The sequence below is a fragment of the Miscanthus floridulus genome, chromosome 19, assembly GCF_019320115.1.
Source record: "Miscanthus floridulus cultivar M001 chromosome 19, ASM1932011v1, whole genome shotgun sequence".
Taxonomy (NCBI): Eukaryota; Viridiplantae; Streptophyta; class Magnoliopsida; order Poales; family Poaceae; genus Miscanthus; species Miscanthus floridulus.
In genome coordinates this window covers 76,770,646-76,796,536 of record NC_089598.1, presented here as the reverse complement: position 1 = coordinate 76,796,536, position 25,891 = coordinate 76,770,646, and the positions used below count along the sequence as shown (strand labels likewise).

The window sequence follows — 25,891 nt, the reverse complement described above, 5'->3', positions numbered from 1 at the left end:
GCATCAATTGTTGCGATACCTTCAACACCAAAGCCCATGCGTAGGGCTTGTCGAGGATAATCCATGTACATAAGCAATGGATTGCCGAATAAAACACCTTCAAGGGAGAATAATCAAGTTTTTTTTCTCAAAAACTAAATCATTTCCACAAAACCAAATCGACTAACAAGTAGCTGCTACACCCAACATAATTATTGGTTTGAGATCCTTGTGAAACCCTCGAAGCCAACTCCCAAAAAGATGAAGAATACTACGAGGTTGGGGGAGATTTAACACAACTTGTATGCATCCCCAAATTACCAGTGCAAAGCGGCATTCAAAGAAAAGGTGCTTAACTATCTCATTTTTGTGACAAAAGCAACACTTCTCACGCCCTTGCCAATTGCATTTTGCTAAGTTATCTTTTGTTAATATAAATCCCCTCCAAAGGTACCACATATTAATCTCTATCTTTAGTGGGGCCTTTGTTTTCCATATGATTTTGTTTAGGTTTGGAACATCTCGGTGGATCAAAGCCAAATAATGTGACTTGACTGAGAATTGGCCTTTTGGGTCCATATATATTGTTCTATTTACTTATATTTGGGGGAAAAAATCAAAGGCACTACAAAGTCAAGAAAAAAACTATTCATTTATAATTCAAACAAGATGGTGTTTATATTGTACTCCCTCCATTCCAAATTATAAGACGTTGTCTTCTCTAGATACATTATTTTTACTATGCATTTAGACATAGTGTATATCTAAATACATAGCAATATATATATATATATATATATATATATATATATAGAAAAGCCAAAATGTTATATAATTTGAAATAGAGAGACTAAGTCACAAGCATATATTTTAATGTTCCAACAAGCAACTTTGCAAGAATAAAATAAAAGAGCACTGTTTATTTAGTTCGATATAGAAAACATTATAGGTTTTCCTCACACCGATGTTTCCTTATATATACCAGAGCCCTTTCCAAGCGTGGGGACGGGCCCATTGTGATTCAAGGGTATTCAATATTTATTGGAAAAAGAAGAAAATAAAGGTAAAATCATTATTATGTGAAGAATTCGGCCAAAACACTCACTTATTTTGGTCGCTTCTCCATTCAAGATCCTTAACTACCATCACTCACTTGTGACTATAGAACATATAGATTCTTTTGATATTAACTTCTATAAAATCTTCCGAATCATGGAGAGACATCATAACAACTTTAAATAAAAAGATTGTGAACTACAAAGTTGCATAACTTTTCAAGATGTACAATTTTTGTTTTGGTCGCTTCTCCATCCCAATCCTTAACTACCACTATACACTCACTTGTGACTATATAGCATGGACTTCTTTGGTATTAACTTTATAAAATCTTGTGGTGTATATTTAGACATCAAAATGATCTCAAATCAAAAAAAGTTTCAACTACAAAGTTGTAGATCTCGTCGAGTACTACAACTTTGGTATAAAGTTTGTCTTCATTAGACATCAGATGAGAAAGTTATGAAGTTTTTTGAGCAGCATATCACTGTCGGTTCGTGGCTGGAACCGGCAGTGATGACCCAATATCACTGTCGGTTCTTAGCTAAAACCTACAGTGATATGAACCGACAATGATGAGCCGAATATCGATGTCGGTTGGTCCTATTACTGTTGGTTTTAGCCAAAAACCAGCAATGATAAGTCGGGAGCCAGTTTTTAAGAAATCGACAGTGATGAGTCTACGTTCTCTAGTAGTGCTGTATGTACATATGTGTGTTGCCTAAGGAGGTATTGGTCATGAACAAACTAATTACTCTCACCCAGTTCTGCCGGTGGTATTTCGACTGATTTCGACTGATTCAATAGTGTTTCTATGAGGGAGAATAAACCGAAATAAGCATAAACCGGCTAAAAAGTAGATGAGCAGAACATTGACTTATCTCTATTGTCTTCTTCCTCCCTTCTCTACTTGAGGCAGCTCATGTCACGCTGACAAAACCCTCTAGTTACCTCAAGGACCGTGACACAGCTAAACCAAGTTCTACTAAGATAAGGTTTGTTCTTAATAATCATCAAAATTGCATCAATAACTAGGTGGTGGAAAATTTTATTTTATATAGAAGGGTGAAGAGTTCAAAACCCATAATGATTGCTTTTATTTTTTACATTTATGGAAACAAACACAAAAACAAAAAAAAATAACCAAAATCAGATGCAAACACAAAACCATAACAAATAAGGTTGTCTCCAAATGAAGACCCATTGCGGAACCCAAACCCAAAATGAATCTCCAACACAATACATATAGCCTCCAACAGAGTATCTATATGGAAGACCCATTTTAGATGCTAGGAGAGGCATAACCCAATCTGAGTATCCTCTCTTCTGGAGACCCATTTACAGAAAGGATTGTCTTTTGGGTCTTGTTGTTGGAGAAGATAAAAATAGTTATTAAACTATTTGTCTGTAGCGCTACCTAAATAATGAATGGGTCGTATTTTAGTTCGTGGTTGTTGAAGACAGTGTAAGAACCTAGAGGCTCGATGGATGCGGAAAGAAAATGGCGGGAAAGACCGAAATTTAGGGAAACGACTCACATGCTTCGGGAAAAAAAAAAAAAAAAAAAAAAAAAAAAAAAAAAAAAAACCGGAAACTACTCACGCACTCGGCGCACGTGAAGCTCGTGCACTCGGAGTTACGGACGCACGCAGTAACTCAGATGGAGCGGACGCCACGACAGACCAAAACGAAGAAACAAACCATTGTTAGTTTAATATTAAGTATAGATAGATACAGATCATGTAAGGCTGTAGACTGTGGTAGTATAAGCAATTTAGAATGTAACCTAATCAATTTTTTTAAAGATTTTTTTACAATAAAAGATAGAATTGAAAATTAACTCACAACCAATCTCGTAATCACAAGTTCGGATCATATCTAATCCTCCGCCTGCCGCCAGGCTCCCAGCCTTAACCCTAGTGCCGCCATCTCCAGGCTCCAGCCATATATCTGCTTCCACCTTGCACGTGCCTTTTGACCCGGTTGTCTGCGCCTCGTGCGCGTCCACGTGCGAGAGCCCAAGACCAAAGCGTGCTAGGCTGCTGTCGCTCGTCCTATGCTGGAGTTACAGCCGATGTTTTGGCTTAGGATTTGGGAGTGAGGAGATGGTCTAGATCTGATGCTCTGATCAAATTCATCATTTATATTCCACAGGTAACACATGCAAATTCATTCATGGTGAGAGGCTTAACAATTTCTCCAAGTTTAGCAAGAGATAGAGAAGCACAAGTACGCCAACAAGGAGAAGACCTTTCCTGAAATACCAAATACAGCAAGTTTATCCTCTACTGTTTAACATGCTTACTATAAATACGTACTTGCCCTTGTTTTTAGAGTACAGTGTATCATATCAAACAACAAAAACAATTTCCGCTTTTTACAGAGCCTTATACTCAAAGTTTTGCTAGGCGCTAGGCGAAATCTAGGCGATGACCCTTAACCTAGCGACTAGTCCAGCCTAGGCTAGCCTAGGCGATGCTAGGCGTTTTGCCAATTTATATTTATATATCAATATATAATATATACATTTATAGCACAAATCATGAATAATTTAGATAAAAAATAGGGAAGGACCAGTAGACATACCTTAGGTCCTTTGTCCTTAGTTGCAGTTGATAGACTACTAGTCACTGAATTTCCTGCAGCACTGCTGCAATAGAAGTGGACAACACTTTTAGATGCAATTGGGCATCAATACAAGTGATACAAAAAATAGGAACAGAGGAGACCGGCTGTATATGTTTGCAAACACTTTTAGATGCAATTGGGAAAAGGAACAACTGCAGGGAAAGGAAACAGAGGAGACCGGCTGTATATGTTTGCAAACAGACAAAGCAGGGGAAGGAAACAGGCGAGCAGGGGAGGAGGACATACAGACCTTGGGAGGAGACCGGCGGGGAGGAGCTTCTGGCAACGAAGACAAAGAGACCGGCGAGGAGGAGCACGACCCGCAGGGACGAGCTCGTCGAGGAGGAAGGAGACCGGCGGGGAGCGGCGTCGCCGGCGGGTCTTGCCAGGCGGGGAGGAGGCTTGCCGGCGGGATCTGCTTCCAGGCGAGCAGCGTAGCCGGCGGGACCTGCTTCCCGGCGGGGAGGAGCACGACCCGCGGGGATGAGCTCGTCGAGGAGGAAGGAGATCGGTGGGGAGCAGCGTCGCCGGCGGGTCTTGCCAGGCGGGGAGGAGGCTCGCCGGCGGGATCTGCGTCCAGGCGAGCAGCGCAGCCGGCGGGACCTGCTTCCCGGCAGAGGTCAAGGTCGAGGCGAGTATGACTTTCTCTCCCCTTCTCCCCCTTCTCCTTCTCCAGCGCAGCAGCGCGCGGCTTTTTCCCGCGCCTGGAACTCTGCGCGCGCGCGCTCGCCCGCGGAGCCATTCTTTCGCGCGCGATGGCCCGCGTCGCCCGCCTAGCTCGATTCCGCGCCGCCTAGGGCTCCTGGGCGCCCTCCGAGTCGCCGCCTAGCTCCGCCTAGTCGCTCCGCCCGCCTAGAGGGGCGATTACCCCCCTAGTCCAGGCGCCAGGCCATAGCCTAGCGACTAGGCGGGCGAGACGTAATCGTCGATTTTCAAAACTTTGCTTATACTCATTTCCATTAAAATAGTTGGTTTCACGAAAAATTCCCTGTGAGATGAGTTGGGCATGAACAAAATTTTCTCATAGTTATGCTCTTGCAATGTTCCACAGTTAAATGGCTAGAAGAAATCTGTATAAGACCTCGCCACATTTGGCGATGTGTGGAATACCCAAGCTACACCCTATATACACTGCAATATATTAAAGGGATTCAAAAATGAAAGAGAAAAAGAAGTGTCCCCCCCCCCCCCCCCCCCCCCCCCCCCCCCCCGCGCCCCCCCCCCCCCCCCCCGCCAAAAAAAAAACTCAAGAGCTTTTGCTGCCATAATCTTCGTTCCTATCGTTGCTGGAAGTTCAACTTCTTGATGCAGACTGCGTACATGAAAGCGAAGAATGCTGCAAAGAGCACGAGAACCGGCGCAACGACTGGCATAAAATCCCTGTGGTATCCAAAATGATTTGTTACATAGTAGCTAATCGTCTGAGGATTGATTTCGCCAGGGACTGTGATGGAGTTTTGCAGGTCTCCGTATTGTGTCACGATGAGCCCATACACTGTCCATGCCAATGGGCAAATCCAGTAGTACCAGATCCACCATCTGGGAATTCTCTGAAACAAGAATAGAGAGAGAAAAAAAAACATAAGTTCTCTTTTTTATCCTACAGAAAAGGATCACGAGAATGCTGAATGAAGAAACAACTAACCGGTCTCGGAATGAAGAAGCCTGAGAAGAGATTGAAGAGAGAATAGAAAGCTGCGGCGAAGATGGCTGCAACCTCATGGTTTGGGGAGATTGAGACAGTCATCATGCCATAGTAGGTGAAGTAGAGGAAGGAGAAGTAGGAAATGAAGAAGAACCAGAAGAACTTGGCAGCTGTCCATTGGAAGCTCATCATGGCGTATACGATGAGGGTGTAATACGTTGTTTGCACAAACACATATGGTAGCTCTATGACAACCTGCAAAGCATAAAATTTGAGCGACTGCGGAGAGCAGATAGCACCTTAGTTATCACTGTATTCGGTATAGTTCTATGATATTTCTTTACCTGAGACAAGGCATATGGTATTGCAGAGTACATCCCAGCAGCCCTCTCTCTGTAGAAGACCGTCCTCTCAATTGAAACAATTGGCTGCACAGTTGAACAATTGTTGATGCCGACAAACATCACAGCAGTGTACATTGCTCCAATAACCATCCTGAGACTGTTTGCATCTCCCCTGCAATAGAATACACCGACTCTTTCAGATTCGTAAGTTCGGCACTAGCGAAACTAGCGACCAAAGATGAAGAAAGTAAGAAAATTTACATGTTGGTGCCTATCCTCCAGAAAATGGAGCCGAGCAGCAAGGCAACAAACAAAGTGAAGGTAAATCTAACAAGGTTGTAATCCGGGCTGCGCCAATAGGTCAGCCATTGCTTCCAGAGGCAGGCTTTGAACTGTCCTATTGTGGATTGCGAGTACTCTGTAGGGAAATAAAGATCTGATGTTCCTGGCTCTGGTTGACTCAGCTGGTTCACCACTACCTTGTTTTGCCTGTAAACAATACCATTGAATTCCAAGGAATTAGTTACTAAACTCAAAACCATATTGTATAAAACAGGCTAGCTGAGAAAATAGGAAACGAATATTTTCTACAAAAGCATATCTATCACTTACTTGTACAGATCTGATGTTTTATAGTACTCAGCAAAATCCATCTTTAGTCGCACTTCAGCTGCAACTGAACTGACCTCGAGCATCCACGTTGCAGGATTGTACTTATCTTTAATTTTAGGCACTCCAGGAATTGCCTAGTTGCATAATTAAACAGAAGATTAGAAACTTCACTTTATTTTTGTTTTTCACTCCTGTTTTAAACTTATTGACGAACAAAAAATGTAAGTGCGACATGGAGCTTCATGTACCTCAAAATACTCAACCATTTTCTGGGAGTTGCGACCCAATTTCCCAGAGTAGATCACCTGGCCTCCTCTTTTCAACAAGAGCAACTGCACATAAGAACTTAGGTTAACATTTAATTGCTGAAAAGGTGCAATAACCACTTCTATAAATTACTCATAGCCACCTCATCAAAAGCCTCAAAGATGTCAATGCTTGGCTGATGGATTGTGCAAACAACTGTCCGTCCAGTGTCAACTGTGTTCCGCACTGTTCTCATGACAATTGCTGCAGCTCTTGCATCAAGCCCTGATGTTGGTTCATCCATGAATATGATCGATGGATTGGCAACGAGCTCCACAGCTATTGTCAACCTTTTTCTTTGCTCTGTCGAAAGCCCTGTAATTCCTGGTAGCCCAACTAAAGCATCCCTCAGATTGTCGAGCTCCACTAGTTCCATAACTTCATCCACAAATTGCTGCAACCATTGAGACATGTTACATGTTAGCTTGATAAATTGTAATGTGTAGTTTTACTTTAAAAACGGAAAAGAAGATGTTATTGTTGGCACTGTTTGTTGTCATATCTTTCAAATCTCTAACATTAGACACACTTCACCTTGAGCTAGATAATAGGTCCTAGTAACAATGAACAAAACAAACTACTTAGTTTGTTGCGTCTTACTACCAGACATTTTATCTTCCAAGCAAAGATATCAATCAACTAAAAGAAATAAAGAAAAGTGTCAGCAACAGGAAAAAAGACATGACTTACAATCTTTATATCATCAGTTATTTCTTGATCTCCAATCTTTCCAGGAAGACGCAAAAAGGCAGAGTATATCAAAGACTCCCTAACTGTGACCTGAGGAGAATGTATATCATTTTGCTCGCAGTATCCAGAAATCCTTGCAAATGTTGCTTGGTTCTTGGGATAGCCTGCAATTCTGATATCTCCTTCAATATACCCCCCAGTCTTTCTTCCAGCCAAAACATCCATAAGAGTAGTCTTTCCAGCTCCACTGACACCCATAAGTGCTGTCAGCACTCCAGGCCTGAATGATCCTGTAACCTCACGCAACAATTGGAGTCTGTCATCCTGCACTCCTTGCTGTTTCATTTCCTGGGCAAACAATAGAATTCTCCATCAGTTTCCATATTTGACCGTACAGGCACATTGATGAAGGTAAGAAAAGGGACAGGAAGAACTGCTGAGAATAATTGAAGTTGAACTCACCGCAGGCATGTCGACATAGTAGTTCATATTATCAAAAGACATGGCAAGAGGGTTGAATGGAAGAACCATTCCTCTTGTCGGAGCAGCTCCATTGCTGCCAATGGACATGACTCGTGAAACCCCATTTGATGAACAGTTGCTCAAACGCGCACTCAATCTCATCTCCTTCATTTCCTCTGAAATAACCAAACCTCGGATTAGAAGCTGTCATTTTTTTTAGATGTGCTTATGAGCTATGACTTCTGTCAGAGTTGCTTACTGTTATGACTACCGTCCTTTGATTTTGTGCTTCCATTTCTTATTGTCCCTTTTGCATGCCCATTGCCTTCCGCTTCCTTTGCAGTTTCTTCTGATATAACAGCTTGTGGCTTGCCGAGAGCTGAGAATTAAAGAATGCATGATTATGATACTGACACGAAAATTATCATGGGTGGGATTTTATTTTAAGGATGATAAGCAAGGAATCAAGACAATAATTTAGCGCTTACGGTTCAGGTACATAAGTGACAGTGTGAAAAGGGCATTGAAGAAGATGGTGAAACCCAAGAGCCCTGCTGCTCCAATCCAGTACCAGTTTTTGTCAACAAAGATGCTGGAACCTTCAAGCATAGCTACCCCCAGTCTTTTCGGAACACCATTTTGGTCCTACAGACATGAGAACATAAACCTTCTCAACAAAAAAAAATGTCAAGCAGTGAAAAATCAATGCAGTAGTGAACGTACCATTACAAACTTATTCATCCACCGAGGAGCATAGAATTCATTGACTGCTAGAGCATTGTATCCATACATTAAAGGTGAAATCCAGTAGCCCCAGATCCACCATTTAGGGATGAAAGCTGTTAACAGTGGGATGGCAAAGAAGAACTAGTCAGCAAAGAAAATATTGATCTGTGCGAATAAAAAAGGAAGAAGACAAGAAATGAACCTTTTGGCAGCAGAAAACCTCCAAGAACAAAGAACATAAGAAGAGATAGTGCTCCACCAGTGTGAGCAATGATCATGGACCTGCAAAGTCCAGCGATTGCTCTGAAAAGCCCACCTGCCATCTGCTGGATCAAGAACACGAGCAGCAAGTGCTTGAAAAACCTGCACATAGATATCACATAATTAGCAGCTATAGAATTTCTTCTGATTCCTGAAATGGAAAAAAAGAAAAGAAAAGAAAAGGATAACTCTTTCATTTACCTGTCGGCCTCTGGAGCAAGCCCTATGGTATAATATGTGACAAGAACCCAGGCTACAGATTCAATAATGGAGAATGGGATTCTGAGAATGACGTTCGGTAGTGTGAAGACCCAAGCAGGATAGAAGAGCAGGTCCCGGTGCTTGTAGAACACCGGCAACCTTGTTATGGCCAAGGAGAGCTCAGCAAAACCATTGAACATATTCACAATCAGAGTAAAGAGCAGTGCTCCAATGTAGAGAACGCCGTCATCTTGATTCCTTGTGTGCATGTGAGTTCTCAGAAACACCGTTGATGCAATGAGGGCTATAATGATAAGCTTCAGAGTTCACATGGCAGACAATAATGTCAGTCAATTAGCAGTGGGACTCTTGGACAATTTCATGAGAGAGACTCCCAAAACAATTTGCTCTTACCTGTATAGTCTTGAAGATGTACACGAATGAATTGCGCTTGATGAGGAGCCACTCCTTGTCAAAGGATGCCTTGAGGAGTTCTGTTGTTGACACCGAGTACTTCGAGAATACAAGGGCAGCCTGATGGCAACGGCTCTTGTCAAACGGAAGTGAGAGGTGGTTCTCAACCTGGAGCCCGGCATGGAACCGCTTAAACCGTTGCGCAAATTCTGGCACCGAAATGTATCTGTAAGGCCTCTGCTTGTCAGCCCAGTACTGCTCCTGATCCTTCCTTGATGTTACCTGGAAAGTACCCAAAGAACAGGTTGTCTTGCAATTCATAAACTAAGCTTTCAGAGGATGTGATTACTAGACAAGTGTTGAATGCTACCTCCTGAAGAAAGTCTGCAGTGCCCTTGCGCTCGGGGCAGCAGAATCCGCAGGATTCAAAGAACTCGAGGACGTATTCGCGGGGTCCCTGGTAAACAATCTGGCCTTCTGACAGTAGGATGATGTCATCGAATAGGTCGAAGGTCTCAGGGGCAGGCTGAAGGAGGGACATGAGGATGGTGGCCTCGCCCAAGTGGACAATCTGCTGGAGACATTTGACTATTTGGAATGTCGTGGAACTGTCCAATCCAGTTGATATCTCGTCCATGAATAGCACCTTGGTTGGGCCAACAATCATCTCTCCTGCATTCCAAAATAAGCATAGTTATCTCAAACATCATGCATCCTGAAAATGTTCAGAATATCGTGCAGCTTCATATAAACCGGTTTGAAATGGTACTTGTGCATTGCTACATCATTCCCTGAACTGAACATTGAGTTGCTTCAGAGTGTAGCTGCACTGTTGAGTTACGTAGAAATTTACCACTTGTCAATGCTTTCAATTGGCAAAACAAGCATAGCTATCGCACTAATCATCATTAGGATTTTCTGTAATCAGAGTTCCGTACAGTGATTATGAGTCACATTTTGTCCCCTGCACTATTAATCAATTTAGAACTATCAATCACATTCACTTATTTAACCCTATAATGCAGTCATTTCTACAGGATAGACAGCAGTAGCCTAGAAACTCCTTTATTTTGTCTTTAGAGTTTGTTAACCCTGTTTTATGTACCTTTTTTTTGGTGGGAAAGGGTTGTTGTTGTTATAGCATCTCCCTCTATACTTTGTCTTACTTTTTAATGAAATGACGTGCAACTCTCCTGTTTGAAAAAAAAAAACTCTATCGTGTTTGGACAAGTGAACAGGAAATTGGATTCTAGTATGCGTTCGCTTGTACTCTTGAAGAGAAAAGGAGTGGTTACTGTTTGGACAAGTTACCAACCAACAACCCTGGAATCCCTGAACCACGAGATGCTACACTACCAAATGCTGCACTCCAATCAAAGGCACGATGTCCCTTGTGTGTGGACCTCAGTGGCACAGCACAAAAGCACAGTGCCTTTTTTTCTGCAGGAACCGACAGGATGTGACACTAGGATTGTATCGTTAGCTGAATTTCAGTCTTCTAGAGTGTCGCATGCTTGCAAGCAGGCTCGAGTTTCTTTCAGTTGCACATGACAGAAGTTCAAGGATAGAAATCCTAATTTTCGCATAAATCCAAACCCAATGTCTATTCGGGCATCTGCACCCACCATTCTGTAAAGCCTAAACCAGAAAGAACCCGACACGATCATATCAGCTCCACCTTTCTTCTCTCAAAAAACATCAGCGTGTCGTGAGCATGACATAACGCTTAGGGAAGCAGTTTGTTTACCTGTGGTGACGCGCTTCTTCTGGCCGCCGGAGATCCCCCGCTGCATCTGGTCGCCGACGATAGTGTCGGCGCAGATGTCCAGCCCCAGTATCTGCACCAAAGACCAACCCTGTCAGACATCCCACCCCCATCGCAGTCAAGACAAATTACACACGTCTGACAGTACACTCTCGGTTAACGTCCTGAGAGCGACCTTTGGCTTGGCAAATCCCCTTTACTTTCAAACTCCACCAAACGTCCATCCTCCCTGAGCATGGAAATTGTGGACCCCAGATGCCAGAGCCAAGCTAGAAAAAGTGGAAACCTTTGTCTCGGCATTTCGACGAACACGTCGTGGGCGTGCGCAAAGGTGGGCTGATCCGGTCACGCCACCGCGCCATCGTCACGAGGTCAGGTTGTTGCACTAACCCCCTGCATGCATCCGGATTTTGTTGCAGCAAGACCCCACCAGGCACAAAACGAGGTCAGGTTGTTGCACTAACCCCCTGCATGCATCCGGACTTGGTGACGGATTCTTCCCGGAAAAAAACGTTTCCCATTCCAATACTTTCTTGTTCAACTACTAATCATAGCACTACGATCCAAAAGATGTTGTTTGCGTGTGGGCCATATATGTGTGATGCCTTGGCCGCCTTTTTCTCCGTGATGATAGGTTATGTATGGTTATAGTGGAAGTAGCATTGGGGGTTGTTGATGTGGACAAAAGAGTGTTTTGAGGGTGGCGACCTAATGCTTAGGAAAATGCCGCCGTTGAGAGTCCGTGTGTCAATGGCTCAATGGCGCTGTCAACGACTTTGGAGTGTTGTAGAAACGTCAGTGAGTAATTCTTAGTGGTTGTTTTTATCTTCTGGATAATATTGGCCCGAAAAGTAGTGATCTGATTTTGAAGCGCTTAATCCTCAATATAGAGGTTTGTCAAAAGAAGAACTTCCGAATTTTGTCCACCGGCGTGCACGGTAAAGCCCAATGAAAATGGAAGCTCAGAAAGGTAAAGTGAAGTAGCGAAAAAGTTGACAAGGCCATAGGACTCTTCTTACCCTGAGAGTATAATCCGTTTGGAGACTGCTCCCCACTCCTTCCATCGAAGTGGCCTGGTATATAACAGTAAAAACATGATGAAATGGTGAGTACATGTGAATTGTGAACAAACAAAACGTAGACTTCAAAGCAGGACGCATGGTGTACTTTGATCATGAGACTTCCTGGCATGGCAGGCACTAGAGTACTTTATTTATGTGGATGTCCCACTTACCGGCAGTGGCGGATAAGGGGGGCTAAAACAATGGAGATGTTGATTTGCACGAAGATTTAATAGTGAAATTAAGTTTTTGCTACAGTGATTAGTGGTAAAATCAAGCCATTAGGGGGGGCTGGAGCCCCCCCCCCCCCCCCCCCCCCCCCCCCCCCCTTTGGATCCGCCCCTGCTTACCGGGACCAGACTATTGTTTTTATTAGCTCTAAAAAATTCAAATTAGTTACTGTAATTTAAGACAACATGCTTGTGTCGTCTATACTCAGAACGACTCCGTGGTTTGGAGCAGGAGAAGCTAGCTCCACTCGTTGGGACCATGATTTGAACGCCGCAACTATAAATCATTTTTTGCAGCTGCTACTGCTAGCTAGCCTCATGTCAATTTCTTAATGGATGTGCTGCCATGGATCCGTGTCCCTACCTTCATGAAGAGGTCAACTTCAGGCTCCGGCCGGATGCCGGCCTCCTTCTCCCTCCTGGCCAACTCGGTCATGAGATCGTACTTGGTGCCGACGCCCTGGCACCTGGCGGAGAAGTCGAGCGTCTCCTTCACCGTCATCTCGCCGACGTGCACATCCGTCTGGCTGATGTACGCCGCCGTCTTCTGCGGCACGAACTCGTCGAGGCGGAACCCGTTGTAGGTGATCTCGCCGGTCCGCCGGAGCGTCGGGTCCAGCTTGCCCGCCAGCGCCAGCAGCAGCGTCGTCTTCCCCGACGACGGCGGGCCCAGCAGCAGGGTCATCCGGGACGGGCGGACGACGCCGGACACGTCCTTCAGGATGGTGAGCGTGGCCTGCCGCCCCAGCCGGACGCCGCACAGGCCCAGCGCGCTCTCCGCGATGTTGCGCGCCGTGTTGAGAAGCGTCGGCAGCGCCCGGCTGCCCACGTGGCACTTGGCTTGCACTGTTAGCTGCTCGAACCGCACCTCCACCGTCGGCAGCTCGATGCCCACCCTGCATCGTCATGCATCATCATTAATTAAGCCAAGTTTCATCAAAATATTAGGTTTTTATATGGAAATGCGAATGATTGGGGGGTCTTGTTGCTTTGATTCCGTGGTGGAGTAAGCTGAACCTCTTCTGTTTTGGAATCACATCCAAAACAGAATGGCATATATATTTCGTAGTGGTGTGTGTATTGGCAGCCTGCACAGGAATCAAGCCAACTATGCAGCGGCCTGTTGTGCTGTGCACGCCCATCTATCTATATATCTAGTAGGCTGGACGCTGGAGTAATTACGAAAAGAACGTGTCAACTCTACTGTGCAAGGATGCATCATGCATGGTCTGGTTTTTGAGGTGGTTGTCGAAAAGTACTTGTGATTCACCGGAGTACCAGGCAAAAAGGAAACAAATAGACTCTTCGCTGGTTCGAGCCGGGGCCTATCGGTCATAGTATAATGTTTTTCTCTCACAATAAATTAGCATCGACCAGACTTATCAGCCAAAAAATAACATGCCAACGGGCAGCGTCAAGCAGAAGGGGCCCGGCCGGTAACCGGTGAGCGTTGGTGCGTACCTGTCGATGCGGTTGCGGAGCTTCTGGAGAAACCGCTGGTTATCCTCCTCGGCGACGCGGAAAACGCGCTCGATGAACTCCTGGCGCTCGCCCACGCCCAGCTTCCGCACGTCCACCTCCTTGAACTGCTGCAGGGGCTTGCGGTCGTCATCCCCAGCGGTGTCGTCGGCCAAGGTAGAGGAGGACAGGATGGCGGTGCGCACGCGGTTGTACGTGGGGAGGCGCTCGATGGCCGCCCAGCGCAGCGCCTCCTCGTCGTCGTCGACGCCGCCGCGGCCGCTGCGCCCGCCGCCAGTACGGCTGCCGCCCCGGGAGCCGTGTTGGGGCAGGAAGACGTCGTCGACGCCCCAATTCTCCATGCCCATGCCACGGCTGATGCTCCGGCTCATCCGGCGCCCGGACTCCCACACCTTCTCCATCGCGCTTTCCGTATAGGAGGGAGGACGTCTGTCTGTCTGTCTCTTGTCTGCCGGCCGGCACCCTGCAGGTGGTGGTGGTCGAACGTACTGCGTCGGCTAGACGGCTGGGCTGGTGTTGCCGTGCAGCTAGGAGCTCCCGACCTAGTTCGAGATTGAATTGGTGGCTAAGCTGTGAACGAAGGCCGCTAGCTGCTTCTGCGAGCACGTCAGTGCGGCAGTTGGTGGTGGCGCCGCACGAGCTGCATGAGTAGTGTTTCTGGAAGGGAAAGGGGGGAGAGGAGTGAGCGGGAGATGGAGGAGGAGCGCGCCGTTTATATGCGCGGGGAAATGGCGGCGGAATGACTAGCCGGCAAGGCAACTGAACTTTTTCTTTATTGTTACTCCGTACTGACCAGGGCCGAGTCGTGTCCTGGAGTTTTTTTGTTATTAAAAAGATAGAAAAGAAAGACACGGCACGGGTGCGATTCATTTCATCCTCCTTCCGTCTACTCACTCGCATGATGCGGCGTGTTGTGTGGTCTGGTTGGTGGGGGCGGCGCTCAGGTCGATCCTGTTTGGCTTTCGGAAGGGACCGAGGCGCGAGGACTCGCGGGGGCGGGGCGGGGAACACGCGGCCTATTGACCCAAGTGGACCGCGGTGGGTGGGCATCGTTCCACAAAGCAAGGAGACCGGTCGTTGCTGACTGCGCCGAGGGGGCGTCGGACCAGCTCTCCTCCACGCGGTAGCGGTAGGTGGGCACAGCCGCCTGAGCGGTGAGAGCGGCGGCGGATTCGTCGTTCGTGGCCGCGCCCGCGCTAGCTGTGTGCGTGCCGTGTGTTGCCGGAGCGCGCTGCTGGCCGGCCGAGTAGCCGCTGCTACGTGTGCTACTCCTGCTACATGATAGGGGCCTCATTTCGTCTGCATCCCGAGAAGATCAGCCATTACGTGTCAGGTTGTGGCGACAGAAAAATGCCTCTCGCTCATTTCTATTTCTGTCTCTGCTGCTGCTGGCCGTGTGTTTCAATTCACAAGCTAAGCTACACGCATGCATCGGAGACGAAAAGGGAATCACGATTCCGTCCAGGAGTGTTTTAGTTTTTCTTTCTTTCTGCTCTACACATCAAATGAGCTTCGATTCGTCGCTGAAAATTGAGAACTACGTCACGGGAGTCTCTAGTCAGCAACTCAGCATCAGGCGGTGGCTAGACCTGCGCGCGCCACCCACTTATAACTATTTATAAATTATTATAAATTAGATATACGTACTTCACTAGTTTGGATACAAAAGTAGTCTTTCAAGTTTCAAGCCTCCAGATTAATCTACGTGATACGTGTTAGAAAAAAAAACTTATAAAACTTCACAAATAAAGATTACAAAACCTTCGATGAATTCTCAATCTTCACGGGACACGCTTTAAAAAATGAGATCTTCAATGTAGATGCGACGTTAGTCCTTACATAAAATGCTAGAAAAAACAAATATTAGGAAATTAAAAATTTCATAAACATTTGATCATCGATTTAGCAGACTCTTAATCATAAAATAATATCCATTGGGTCTATTTTGTTCAAAAAGTAGCTATGTTTTTCACTATTGCAGATAACATAAGGTAATCCATAGATTTGCATCTGCATCACCCACCTATCCCATTACGAGACAATATAAAGCAACTGCTAAATTTGCATCAGAATTACCTACATATGAAAAAAAAGATAATTTAAAAATAACCACTAAATTTACATGTAATTTACCCACATATGTTACGAAATGTAATCTAAAGTAACCCAAGTTATATATCTATCGTTACAAAAGATAAAAGTAAACCTGCATGTGCATATGAATTACCTAAGTTTGACATTATTGAAAAAACAAACTAAAATAACCTCTCAAGTATATATATTTCTAAAGTATCAATGTCTACACTATTATGAGAACAATTAGACAACCATAAAGTATGCCAATATAAATTTCGAAACACCCAGATCTATTATTGTCAAACATTAATATATAACAAAATAAATCACAATTCGTTGTAAATTATATTAATACTCTATGAAACTAAATCATGTAAGTAGTTACAAACATTCTAACATAACTATGTGATAGTTTAATTGTAAGCACTCTATTTTTACAATAAAAGTAATATTAATGTACACATAATTTTTTGAGTGAGGAAATTTAATATCCAGGGTACCAAAATGATTATTTATGCTATTGTAATAGCTAATAGTGCAATTTATGACCTATAGACCATTTTCCATATGATACAAAAGGTATAAGTACCAGAGCTTTAACTTCGACATGGATAAAAAAATTGTAACAACTAATAAGATCTAATATTAAAATTGAAAAAATGTAGATTCTTAAAGTTAGACACATGTACTACAACAAGAGTTGATATAACTTAAACTTGAGGTTTTCACTAAACATACATTCAAAAGGGGGGATGCAAAAGGGGGGATTATGAATATGGATCAAAGTATATTATGTGATTTGTAAATCTGTCACAGCGAGCATTGTGTTAGAAAATGATTGGAGATCGCAAAGAACTTTTAAATTTATCCAGAAGCCTTTATTAGTTATGTCTCATAAGCATGGTATGATGGACAACTATAACATTCTTTGTGCTACAAGTCAAGCATATGTACAGTAGAATAAAGCTTGACAATTTTCCTTGCCAAGAGAATTGATCCATTTTTTTTAATGATTTACCTTTACTGTAATTTGGAGGGGCCAGAAAAAAAATGCCCTAAATTAATTTTCTAATTCTCCGAGCATCATGGATGGTCATAGAATGAGTAAATCCCTGTCTCTCATTATTATTATATTCAGTCGCGTGCCTTGGTATTGGCTATAAGGACTCATCACTAGTACAGAAACGAGCTGTACTCCCGGTTGGGAAACCCCTTCAGTCTCGGTTTACCAACCGGGAGCACGAATGCGGGACTAAAGGGCCCCTCCTTTAGTCCCGCTTTCTCGTCCGCCTTTAGTCCCGGTTGGTAATACCAACCGGGGCTAAAGAGATCTCCTGGTCTGGCCACGTGGGTCGGCTCTTTAGTCCCGGTTGGTATTAGGTTTTTTTTTCTTTTTTTGTTTCTATTTTCAATTGATGATTTATTTTGGTTTTTGAATAGGTTTTCGAATACGCATTTACACTGCTAATAATATACGTATTCTACACGCTTATAATGTTCGAACATTTTGTACAAACTAAAGTATGAAACAAACGTATATATTACATGCATATACATATATTGTACGTTATTTTATGTACATATAATATGTATATATATATATATTACAAATAAAGCTTGCATTGTATATTCTATCATATCCTTAGGATAACAAATTCACTCTATCTGGTTTGGCTTCCATGTTTCGTTCACGTCATTGTAGAACTCGTCGGCGGGGTTTAAGACCTGGTCATTAAGAAATCCTGCTATGGTCTCTTAAATTGCTTTCAGTTGGTCACGTCGTATGACTTTTTCCTTCAACCATAGAGTCTTCAATAAAAGTTAAAGGAAAAGTATTAATATATATATGTGTGTTGGTCACGTGATTACTTATATATATGAGCAATAAAAGAAATTATGAATATATGAATATATTTATATAACGTACTTTGAGGATCTCTTCAGGTGTTCTTTTTGCGTACGCCATGATGAACTCGCAAATATAGTATTCACAGTAGTTGGTCCCCTGTTCTTGTCTCAGAACCCACTTTTACGAGAAAAAAGATCCGGTGAATTGAAAGCATGCATGGTGTTAATTGAATTATATATATATATATATATATATATATATATATATATATATATATATATATATATATATATATATATATATATATGTATATATGTAGCTAGTACTTACTTTGTGTGCGATTACATCTAGTGGCGCTTTGCAATATTTCATGTGGTGTTCCTCAATAAAACTTTTCCAAACAATGCGCCGAATAAAATAAAAAATTAATTTGGCCTTTAATAATTGTTGCAGTTAAGAGATCGGGGTATATATAGTTGCTAGAGAGACCAAATTACCCTTGGATAATATCTATCATGTCTTGGTACTCTGTTTGCTCTTTTCTTAACGAGTCTAAGATGCTCAACCGACTATTGGCCATATCGATGACCATCAATATCTAGTGATTGATGCATATGTTTTTATACATAAATATGATCGACATTAACTTGAGTCAACATATATATATATATATGGGAGATAGCTTAGCTAGTAAGCAAATAATTGAACAAATGTCCATATGATCGACATTAATTATTTAACACTCACTTGAAATTGTAGGGGAATAGTATGTCCTTGTTTTGTTGGTTCACTAAGAACCTCATGAGATTTTTCCCGAGTTCAGCTTTCCATTGAGGCGGGGGATTATGGTGTTTGAATACGACATTTGGATCAACGAAACCAACATTATTATTCTTTCTCTTTCTGAGTTCTGTCATCTCATATCTGCATATATAAAAATATAGTGTGAGGATATATAATTTATATATATACATGTAGCTTTATATATATACACTTTAATAATAGAAAATAATCACACTTACAGACAATAGCAGCTAATGAGACTTTTGTCGAGAGAGTTCAGGTGGCATAGTTGGTGTAATTCTAAAAACTTGACATATATAATGTCATCACCACGGAAGTTGTAACACCCTAGGTGTTAGCCTTGCATAACTTGACTTGCATAACATGAGCATGAGCATCAAGCATTCATAAATAAGCATTTACAATTGAAACATTTGATTGAAACATATGCAACATTGCTTGTTATTTCATGTTTCCCTTGGATATAGGCATATGACCATGAGTGTATACATGTAGATGGTTGAAATGAGTCACAGAAACATATTAGCAACACTTAGGTTAGCAAATGGAACATGATTCATGAATGTCACCTTTCATGATCAAGCATTTAAGATTTCATGTGTTAACCTAGATAGCCCAATGAGTGACCAATGCATGAAATGATTGGGTGACCTTGCAATTAGCTTAAACATGTTTAGAGTACCATTATGAACAACTTTGATATTCATGGTTAGGGGTAAATAGGTCATTAAGCCTTAGTTTGAAGGTATACCATCATTTGAATGTAACCTGTTTGACCAAGTTTGAACTATGTGCTAGAGACCTTGCATGGAGGTGGTCACTAAAGCAAAGTTGTAGTGTTTGGTAAGAGGAACAACTTTTATTTTTGGGTCATTGACTGATTTAGCTCCTAACATGCTTGAATTTGGCTCACAAAAATTAGCAAAACAACAATTTCAACACTTAACAATTTTTCTAAGTCCTAGGAGCTGACAGTGCTGACAAGCTCACCTTTGAGATGACATTACTTCTTAACCATTGAGAATTAGGTCTTGATCATTTAAGACGAATTATAACTGGTACATAGAGCTACAACTTTTCTTTAGATCGTTGGTACTATTTCTTCACGGTTTCATAGATCTAGCTCCACGAAAACCCGCTGTCAGGCACTGCATTGCTTAACTGAATGAACTAAATCGCTGTCTCGATGGCCGACCGGCGTCAGGGCTCACGTGTCGCGTGGTGGCCAGCAATGGCCGCACGTCACCGACGCCCTACCCAGTGCGGCCAAGGCGGGCCGACGCGCACTACTTCACTCCTAGCACTAGCCCGCACTCAGCCGCGCACTCCATTTGCCTTGCCTTGGCTTCCTTCCTCACCCGCAGCAACAGCTGCCTCCGCACCAAGCGCCGTCGTCGCCATTGCCGACGCCAGCTCGCCCTCGCCGTTTCTCCACCACCGCAGCTGCTCCACCAGCACCCCCGTGACTCGCTGCATCCACTCGTGCTCGCTGACCGCACTCGGTAAGCCCTAAGACCATGCACGAGCTCATCGGAGTCCCGCCGCCGAGTCTGTCGTCGTGGCCACGCCATCACCGTCCGCCTTTCCACACGATAGCTTGTGCACTAGGTTCGCCTGAGTCTGTAGAAGCTCATCCACGCTTGAGATTGCTTCACTGTGGTCTCCACCGGCGTAGCGCCGCCGTCCCACTCCTCCGAGCCGCCAGGGTCACCGCCGTCGTCACTAGCGTCGACGAGAGGCCCAACCAAGTAGTGCAGTCGATGCGTTACGTCGTAGGGGTCATGTTGTGGTGATGTCACCGCCGGTGAACCCATCGGCGACGAGCTCTGGCCGCGCAAGCATCGCGCAGCGCCGCTGCTCTATTCTGTGTCCCTGACGTGTGGGGTCTCCTATCAGGCGGGTCCCACCGGCCAGCGACAGTAGGGAGTAGGATAGTTCATTTAAATTCTAGATTTCATGCTGTTTTGTAATATTTATATCTTCAGTTGTATAGCTTCAAAAATTGTGAAATAAATTTGGTAGTGTTACTTAGGAAGTATAGTATTTAGGAAAAATATAATCTTGACACTTGCAGTAGAATTTTTGGAGGATTTAAATTGAAACTTGAAATGTGTTTTTGAATGCATGCAAAATTGTTTATTTTATATCTAGAGTTCCTGTGCACCAAAAATTATGAAATTCTTGTGGTAAGCTATTCTTGACATGTATTTGCTCTGGTAAAAATTTGAGGATCAGTGCATATGTAGATTTGTAGTTATAGATTTTTATTTTATAAATAGGTAATCCTTGTGTGAATTTTTATAAATTATTTATGAATCCAATATTCATGAAATTTGTTGGAGGTTATCCTAGTACCATATGGATAATAAGAAAAATAGGAAATCTGTTGGAGAATTTATGATGCATATTTAGTATATGTATATTATTTAACCTAAGTAGATAAATAAAATGATAAATGCTTTTAAATAAATATTTTGGGCTTCACCATTATGTTTTCTTGAGTGTATTAGGTATGCTTGCACTGTTGGTAGACTTTGTGTTGTTAAATTTTGAATACTTATATGAAGTAGAAGTATTGTTGCTTTATAATTCAAATTGAGCGGGATTTAGGACAGATTCTATAGTTTGATGTGTTGCATGGTAAAAATGGTGTTTTCTGTAAAAATGGTTAATAACAAAGTTGTAGAAAACTTCTTCATGTATCTTGTGTTAAAATTTTAGAGCAATAGGCCAAAGAGTTTGGGAGTTATGGCTATTCAAAGTTAGTGTTTCCGAATTACTTGCTCTCTGAAATTTCTGGACAGCACTGAGTTGCTTGTCTGTTTTGGTAAAGATAAATTGTGAATTAGCTTTTGGTGATTAAATAAGAGTTGTAGGCAATTTTATAAGATTTCTAGAAAGTCCAAGATCACCATTTTTGGTTAAGTAGAACTGCAGTTATGAGTAAAATAAGTAGCTGCTATTTTGTAGTGTGGTACATGAACTGCTGAAGTGTTTGATTGAATCATTAAGAAGATATATGCACCTACTCAGTAAAAACACGATGCACTTGTTATTACTTCAGCACCATGATGTTAAGAATACATACAAGAATGCATTCATCATATATCATCATATTATACCTGTCATGCATACATTCGCAATACCTTATGCCATATTCATGCATCTAGGATCGGAGGAAGAAATAACGTTGCTGGAATTCAACGAAGTAGAGAAAGGGGACCAGTAGGAGAATCCTTAGGCCGCAGCTCCCAAAGGCAAGGAGCAGAACCCTAAAGAGCTTCCGGAGTGCCCTGATCACCGCCCCATGTCCTTTCTGAAAGGCAAGCCCCGGAGCATTTTAAGTCTCCCAGTATTTTACAAATTATTACTTAAGTACTTATGATTGATGCATTAGGTTATAAGAGTTGAATGGAACCACTTGATGCATATTAATCCCTTGTCCAGATATATACACCATTAACCCTGTGTAGGTCCAGAATCGAACATATGCTTAGCCATGCTTAGACCGGTAGAAGTCGGGTGATTTCCTGTCACCTGCGAGATATAGGTGGATACCGGAGCACGGTTGGCTATATTTGCTATCGTGGAACAGAACCATGGGGTGATGTAAATCAAGGCCAGGCGGAGTCTATGCATAGGCTGACTCATGTGATTTCGTTTGTGCCGGTTAAGGACCATACCGTTATTGGAACTTCTGACAAGATTGAACGCATGCCTATCACTTAGCTGCCTGGATAACTCATTCTAACCACGAAGCCGAGTAGCTCAACTCAGGCCGGGCCCCATTCTATTGTGCGCTCCTTGCAGGGAACCAAACTAAGCCCAAGGGCAGGGTAGTCCTAAACATCCTGGCATTTGGTGTTCCCGACTGTGCGGCGCGGTACGAACCTATGAATTGTGTACCTAAGTTGCACCAAAGGTGACCTAAGGCGACTAATGATCTGGTCTGCCTAGGTTTGTCTTAGGAATAAATTCCCAGCTGGTTGAAATCGATTCGAATCGCTGTCTCTCCCGGATAGTGAGAAACTTGGCTAGCTCCAGCATCGTAGTAACTGTGTTATGGAACAGGATGGTTCGAATGAATATTAAATTACAATACCGGCTATGGTTACTATTGTATGCTTTTAAAATGATATACTACATGTCTGGCACAGGATAGCTACAAATTTAGAGATGGATAGTTATAATTAACTTGATAATGGAACCATAATTGTATAACTGAGTTAATCGCTTTTATGCAAAAAGTTGTCAAGCTATCTCCACTTATACAGCCTTGCATGATCCTTGGAGTCATTTTATTTCTGGTTTATGACGGGTAAGTCTAGCTGAGTACCTTCTCGTACTCAGGGTTTCATTTCCTATTGTTGCAGATGGCACTGTGCATCATGGTTATTGCAAGAGTTGCTTCTATCCCACTGCGGATGAGGAGTAAGCCTTGGGCAGGCTTCTTTATTAATCCCTCTACCTGCTTTTGTGGATGGTGATCGTATTTTGGCACTATATTAAACTATGTTGGAAACTTTACTTTCAAACTTAATTTGCTTCCGCTTTTATCTATCAAACTCAGTTTGTAATAACTGTGTTTCATACTCTGATGATGAAAATGTATCTGTGAACTTTATGTAATATGTGACATGTATGTTGAATCATGTATGATCTTGATTGTTGTAAATCGTTTATCGAGACCCGTCGCTGTACTCGATGGACTACCGGGTTTATATGGGTCCAAGTATGACAGTGCGACCGCTTGCGGGCTGCCATTGTACTTGTACTCTTATAAATTGGTCGGTTCTGCGACAGCTGGCATCAGAGCAAGATTCAACGTTAATTGTCACATGTGTATTTAAAATAAAAGTTTTTGTTTTCCAAAAACCCTTCTCTAGCAACTAATAGCTATATAAATAGGTATTTGAAATCTAAAGTGTGCCAATGATCACTTTCCTTATGCCCAAATTAAGGACTATTAGGTGGCTATTTAAGTACTAACATGGGGGTTTTTACTTCGTCGTCCATACGGCGTGCTATTGTATGGATGCCATTCACTTGAATGGTAATGTATGGATCAAATGCCTCTACACCAAGGTAAGATGATGAGTGGCATGACCGCAAGATGTGAGCGTGCGGTCGGGGAGAGTTAGCTTTGGTACGGCTATGTATGCATGCTTGCATGTGTACGTGGTGCGTATTTAATTGTGGGTTTACATTGTTATCGGGTAGCTTGATACGGAAGTATATGTATGGGTATACATATATGGAAGTATTTAATTTTACATTCTACATATTTCATTATGGGTTTGGGCTGAAATGAGACTCTTATGTAGGTACACTAACAACGAAACGTGTAGCTCGACTAGTTATGCTATATATGAAAGAACGTATGTATGCCACCGTGTCTACCGTTAGAAACAAATTTTTTCTAAGTTTGTGAGGACGTACGGAACGAGCATGCATCATGATAATTATCATTCACATAATTACATTGTTTCTCCCCTTATAAATTTCTTACTCGGTTATGTAACTCTTATCCATTATGGCCTTGTCTCACAAAGTGTACATGTTGACGGTACAGATGGCAGCACCAGTTGGATGTGAGAATTTCCTAATGGTTTTCAGAACACCTACCCTCTTGTGGAGAGTTCTGCACTTTGCGGGATACCATGAACTGCCCCTTTATCATTGGATTGAAGAGTACTTAGAAAGACAACCATGGTACAAGGTGTGGCTCATTATACCAGCCCGCACACAACCGCCCTTCTGGCAAGAGTGGAAGGCAGAATCAGAAGGGAAGACTCCTTGGGAGGCTGCCCAAGTTGTGGCCTTTGAGGTTTTGAGGCAAATTTGCCAGCAGCATGGAGATGCACTTACTGGCAGTGCCGCGAGTATGTTTCCTTGGGTGGATCCGTCCACCACAAATTGGGAACAGCGTAATCAAAATGCTTTGATCCGAGATCGGGATGAGCGAGCAGATAGATCTAGTCCCTCCATGAGTGCAATGTTTGCGGTGATGAAGATGTTTTGTGCACGCCAGGACACCAGGGATTTCTAGCAGGAATCATACACCACCTACATGGACAAACTCATGAGAGCTAAAGCCATGCAGCATAAGCTCAAAAAGTGTGTGTGCAAGCAAAAGAAAGCCACAAGTAAAGCCCAATGGGAATCTGACCAAGCCTATGTAGCTTTGGGCACTCTTCATGCCCAAATGGAGCAAGTGGATCAGCAGAGGGCAGCAGCTCAAGAAGCTAGAGCCAATGATCAAGCAGTACTTGTAGGACTACGGGAGTAGTTGGAGACCGCCTGTGTGGAGGTGTCCATAGCTAGACATCAGCGTGATGTAGCAGAAAACCATGTTGCTACAAGAAGGATAGAGCGAGATAGGCACCGTGCTCTAAGTAACGAGCAGGACCGTGCTGAAAGGGGCTTACGTCAGCAGCTTGCATAGGCTCAACTGCAAGTGATGAACCTTCAGCATGAGGTGCACTATTTGAACAACCAGCTAAACCATATCCTGGATGGGGAAGAAGATGGTCCAAATATGGAAGAAGATGATGATGAGGATGAGGAAGAGGAGGAGGTGGAGCCTGAGGAAGGAGATGATCATATCTCTGACCTCGATAGTGATCATGACGAGGATTAGATCACGTAATACTTAGTAGAAGTACTTAATGTATCAACGTTGGTTATGTAATGGACCTATAGTTTGAGTTGGTGTTGGTGATTTGAACTATTTTGTAATATTGTTAATTGCACAACTACCGCACACCTATGCAAGTTTTGATTGATCTATCTGAGCTCATGATTTGAATATTAATGTGTTATGAGTCCGATAAGCGATCAAACTGGTGGTGTCATGTTGCGAGAATGAATTGTTATGCCTCTATTTTTATTGTGAATTTGAGAATTGTCTCCAGTAATTTCAGTATGGCATGATTATAATTCATCTGCAATCTAGTGGCATCAACCAATAATTGCTTATTGTTGCAACTTCACAGATGACGCGCACCCATGCCGGAGCTAGTAGCAGCCAGAATGGCAATGGTGATGACTTACCACCACCACCACCGCCGTCCGCTCATGAGTTCTTTGCTCAATTCTTGGGGAGCCAAAGGACAATGGAGGAAGTTCTACGCCTCATCGCGCAGAACACCGCTCATGGCCACCCACAGCAACAAGGGGCTGAGCCAAATCAGCATAGTACATTTAAGGAATTTCTGGATACAAAGCCTCCTATCTTTAAGGTAGCAGAGGAACCACTATAGGCTGACGAGTGGCTCAACACCATTGAGCAAAAGTTTCATCT

The 25,891-nt window shown here is 43.1% G+C and overlaps 1 protein-coding gene across 1 annotated transcript; it reads right to left on the bottom strand.

The window, feature by feature from the left end:
• Positions 1-4,696: 4,696 nt before the first annotated feature.
• On the bottom strand, positions 4,697-14,634 carry LOC136525220 (ABC transporter G family member 42). The gene is made up of 21 exons (XM_066518209.1): positions 13,842-14,634; positions 12,745-13,276; positions 12,109-12,162; positions 11,072-11,162; positions 9,695-9,996; positions 9,325-9,606; positions 8,911-9,227; positions 8,651-8,811; positions 8,446-8,561; positions 8,211-8,367; positions 7,982-8,101; positions 7,723-7,898; positions 7,261-7,608; positions 6,674-6,964; positions 6,513-6,596; positions 6,265-6,398; positions 5,914-6,141; positions 5,653-5,824; positions 5,309-5,563; positions 4,905-5,213; positions 4,697-4,834 (listed from the first exon to the last, which is right to left on the bottom strand). Exons 1-20 carry the CDS (start codon positions 14,258-14,260, stop codon positions 4,941-4,943), a joined length of 4,512 nt encoding a protein of 1,503 aa, XP_066374306.1. The 5' UTR covers positions 14,261-14,634; the 3' UTR covers positions 4,697-4,834; positions 4,905-4,940.
• Positions 14,635-25,891: the final 11,257 nt, after the last annotated feature.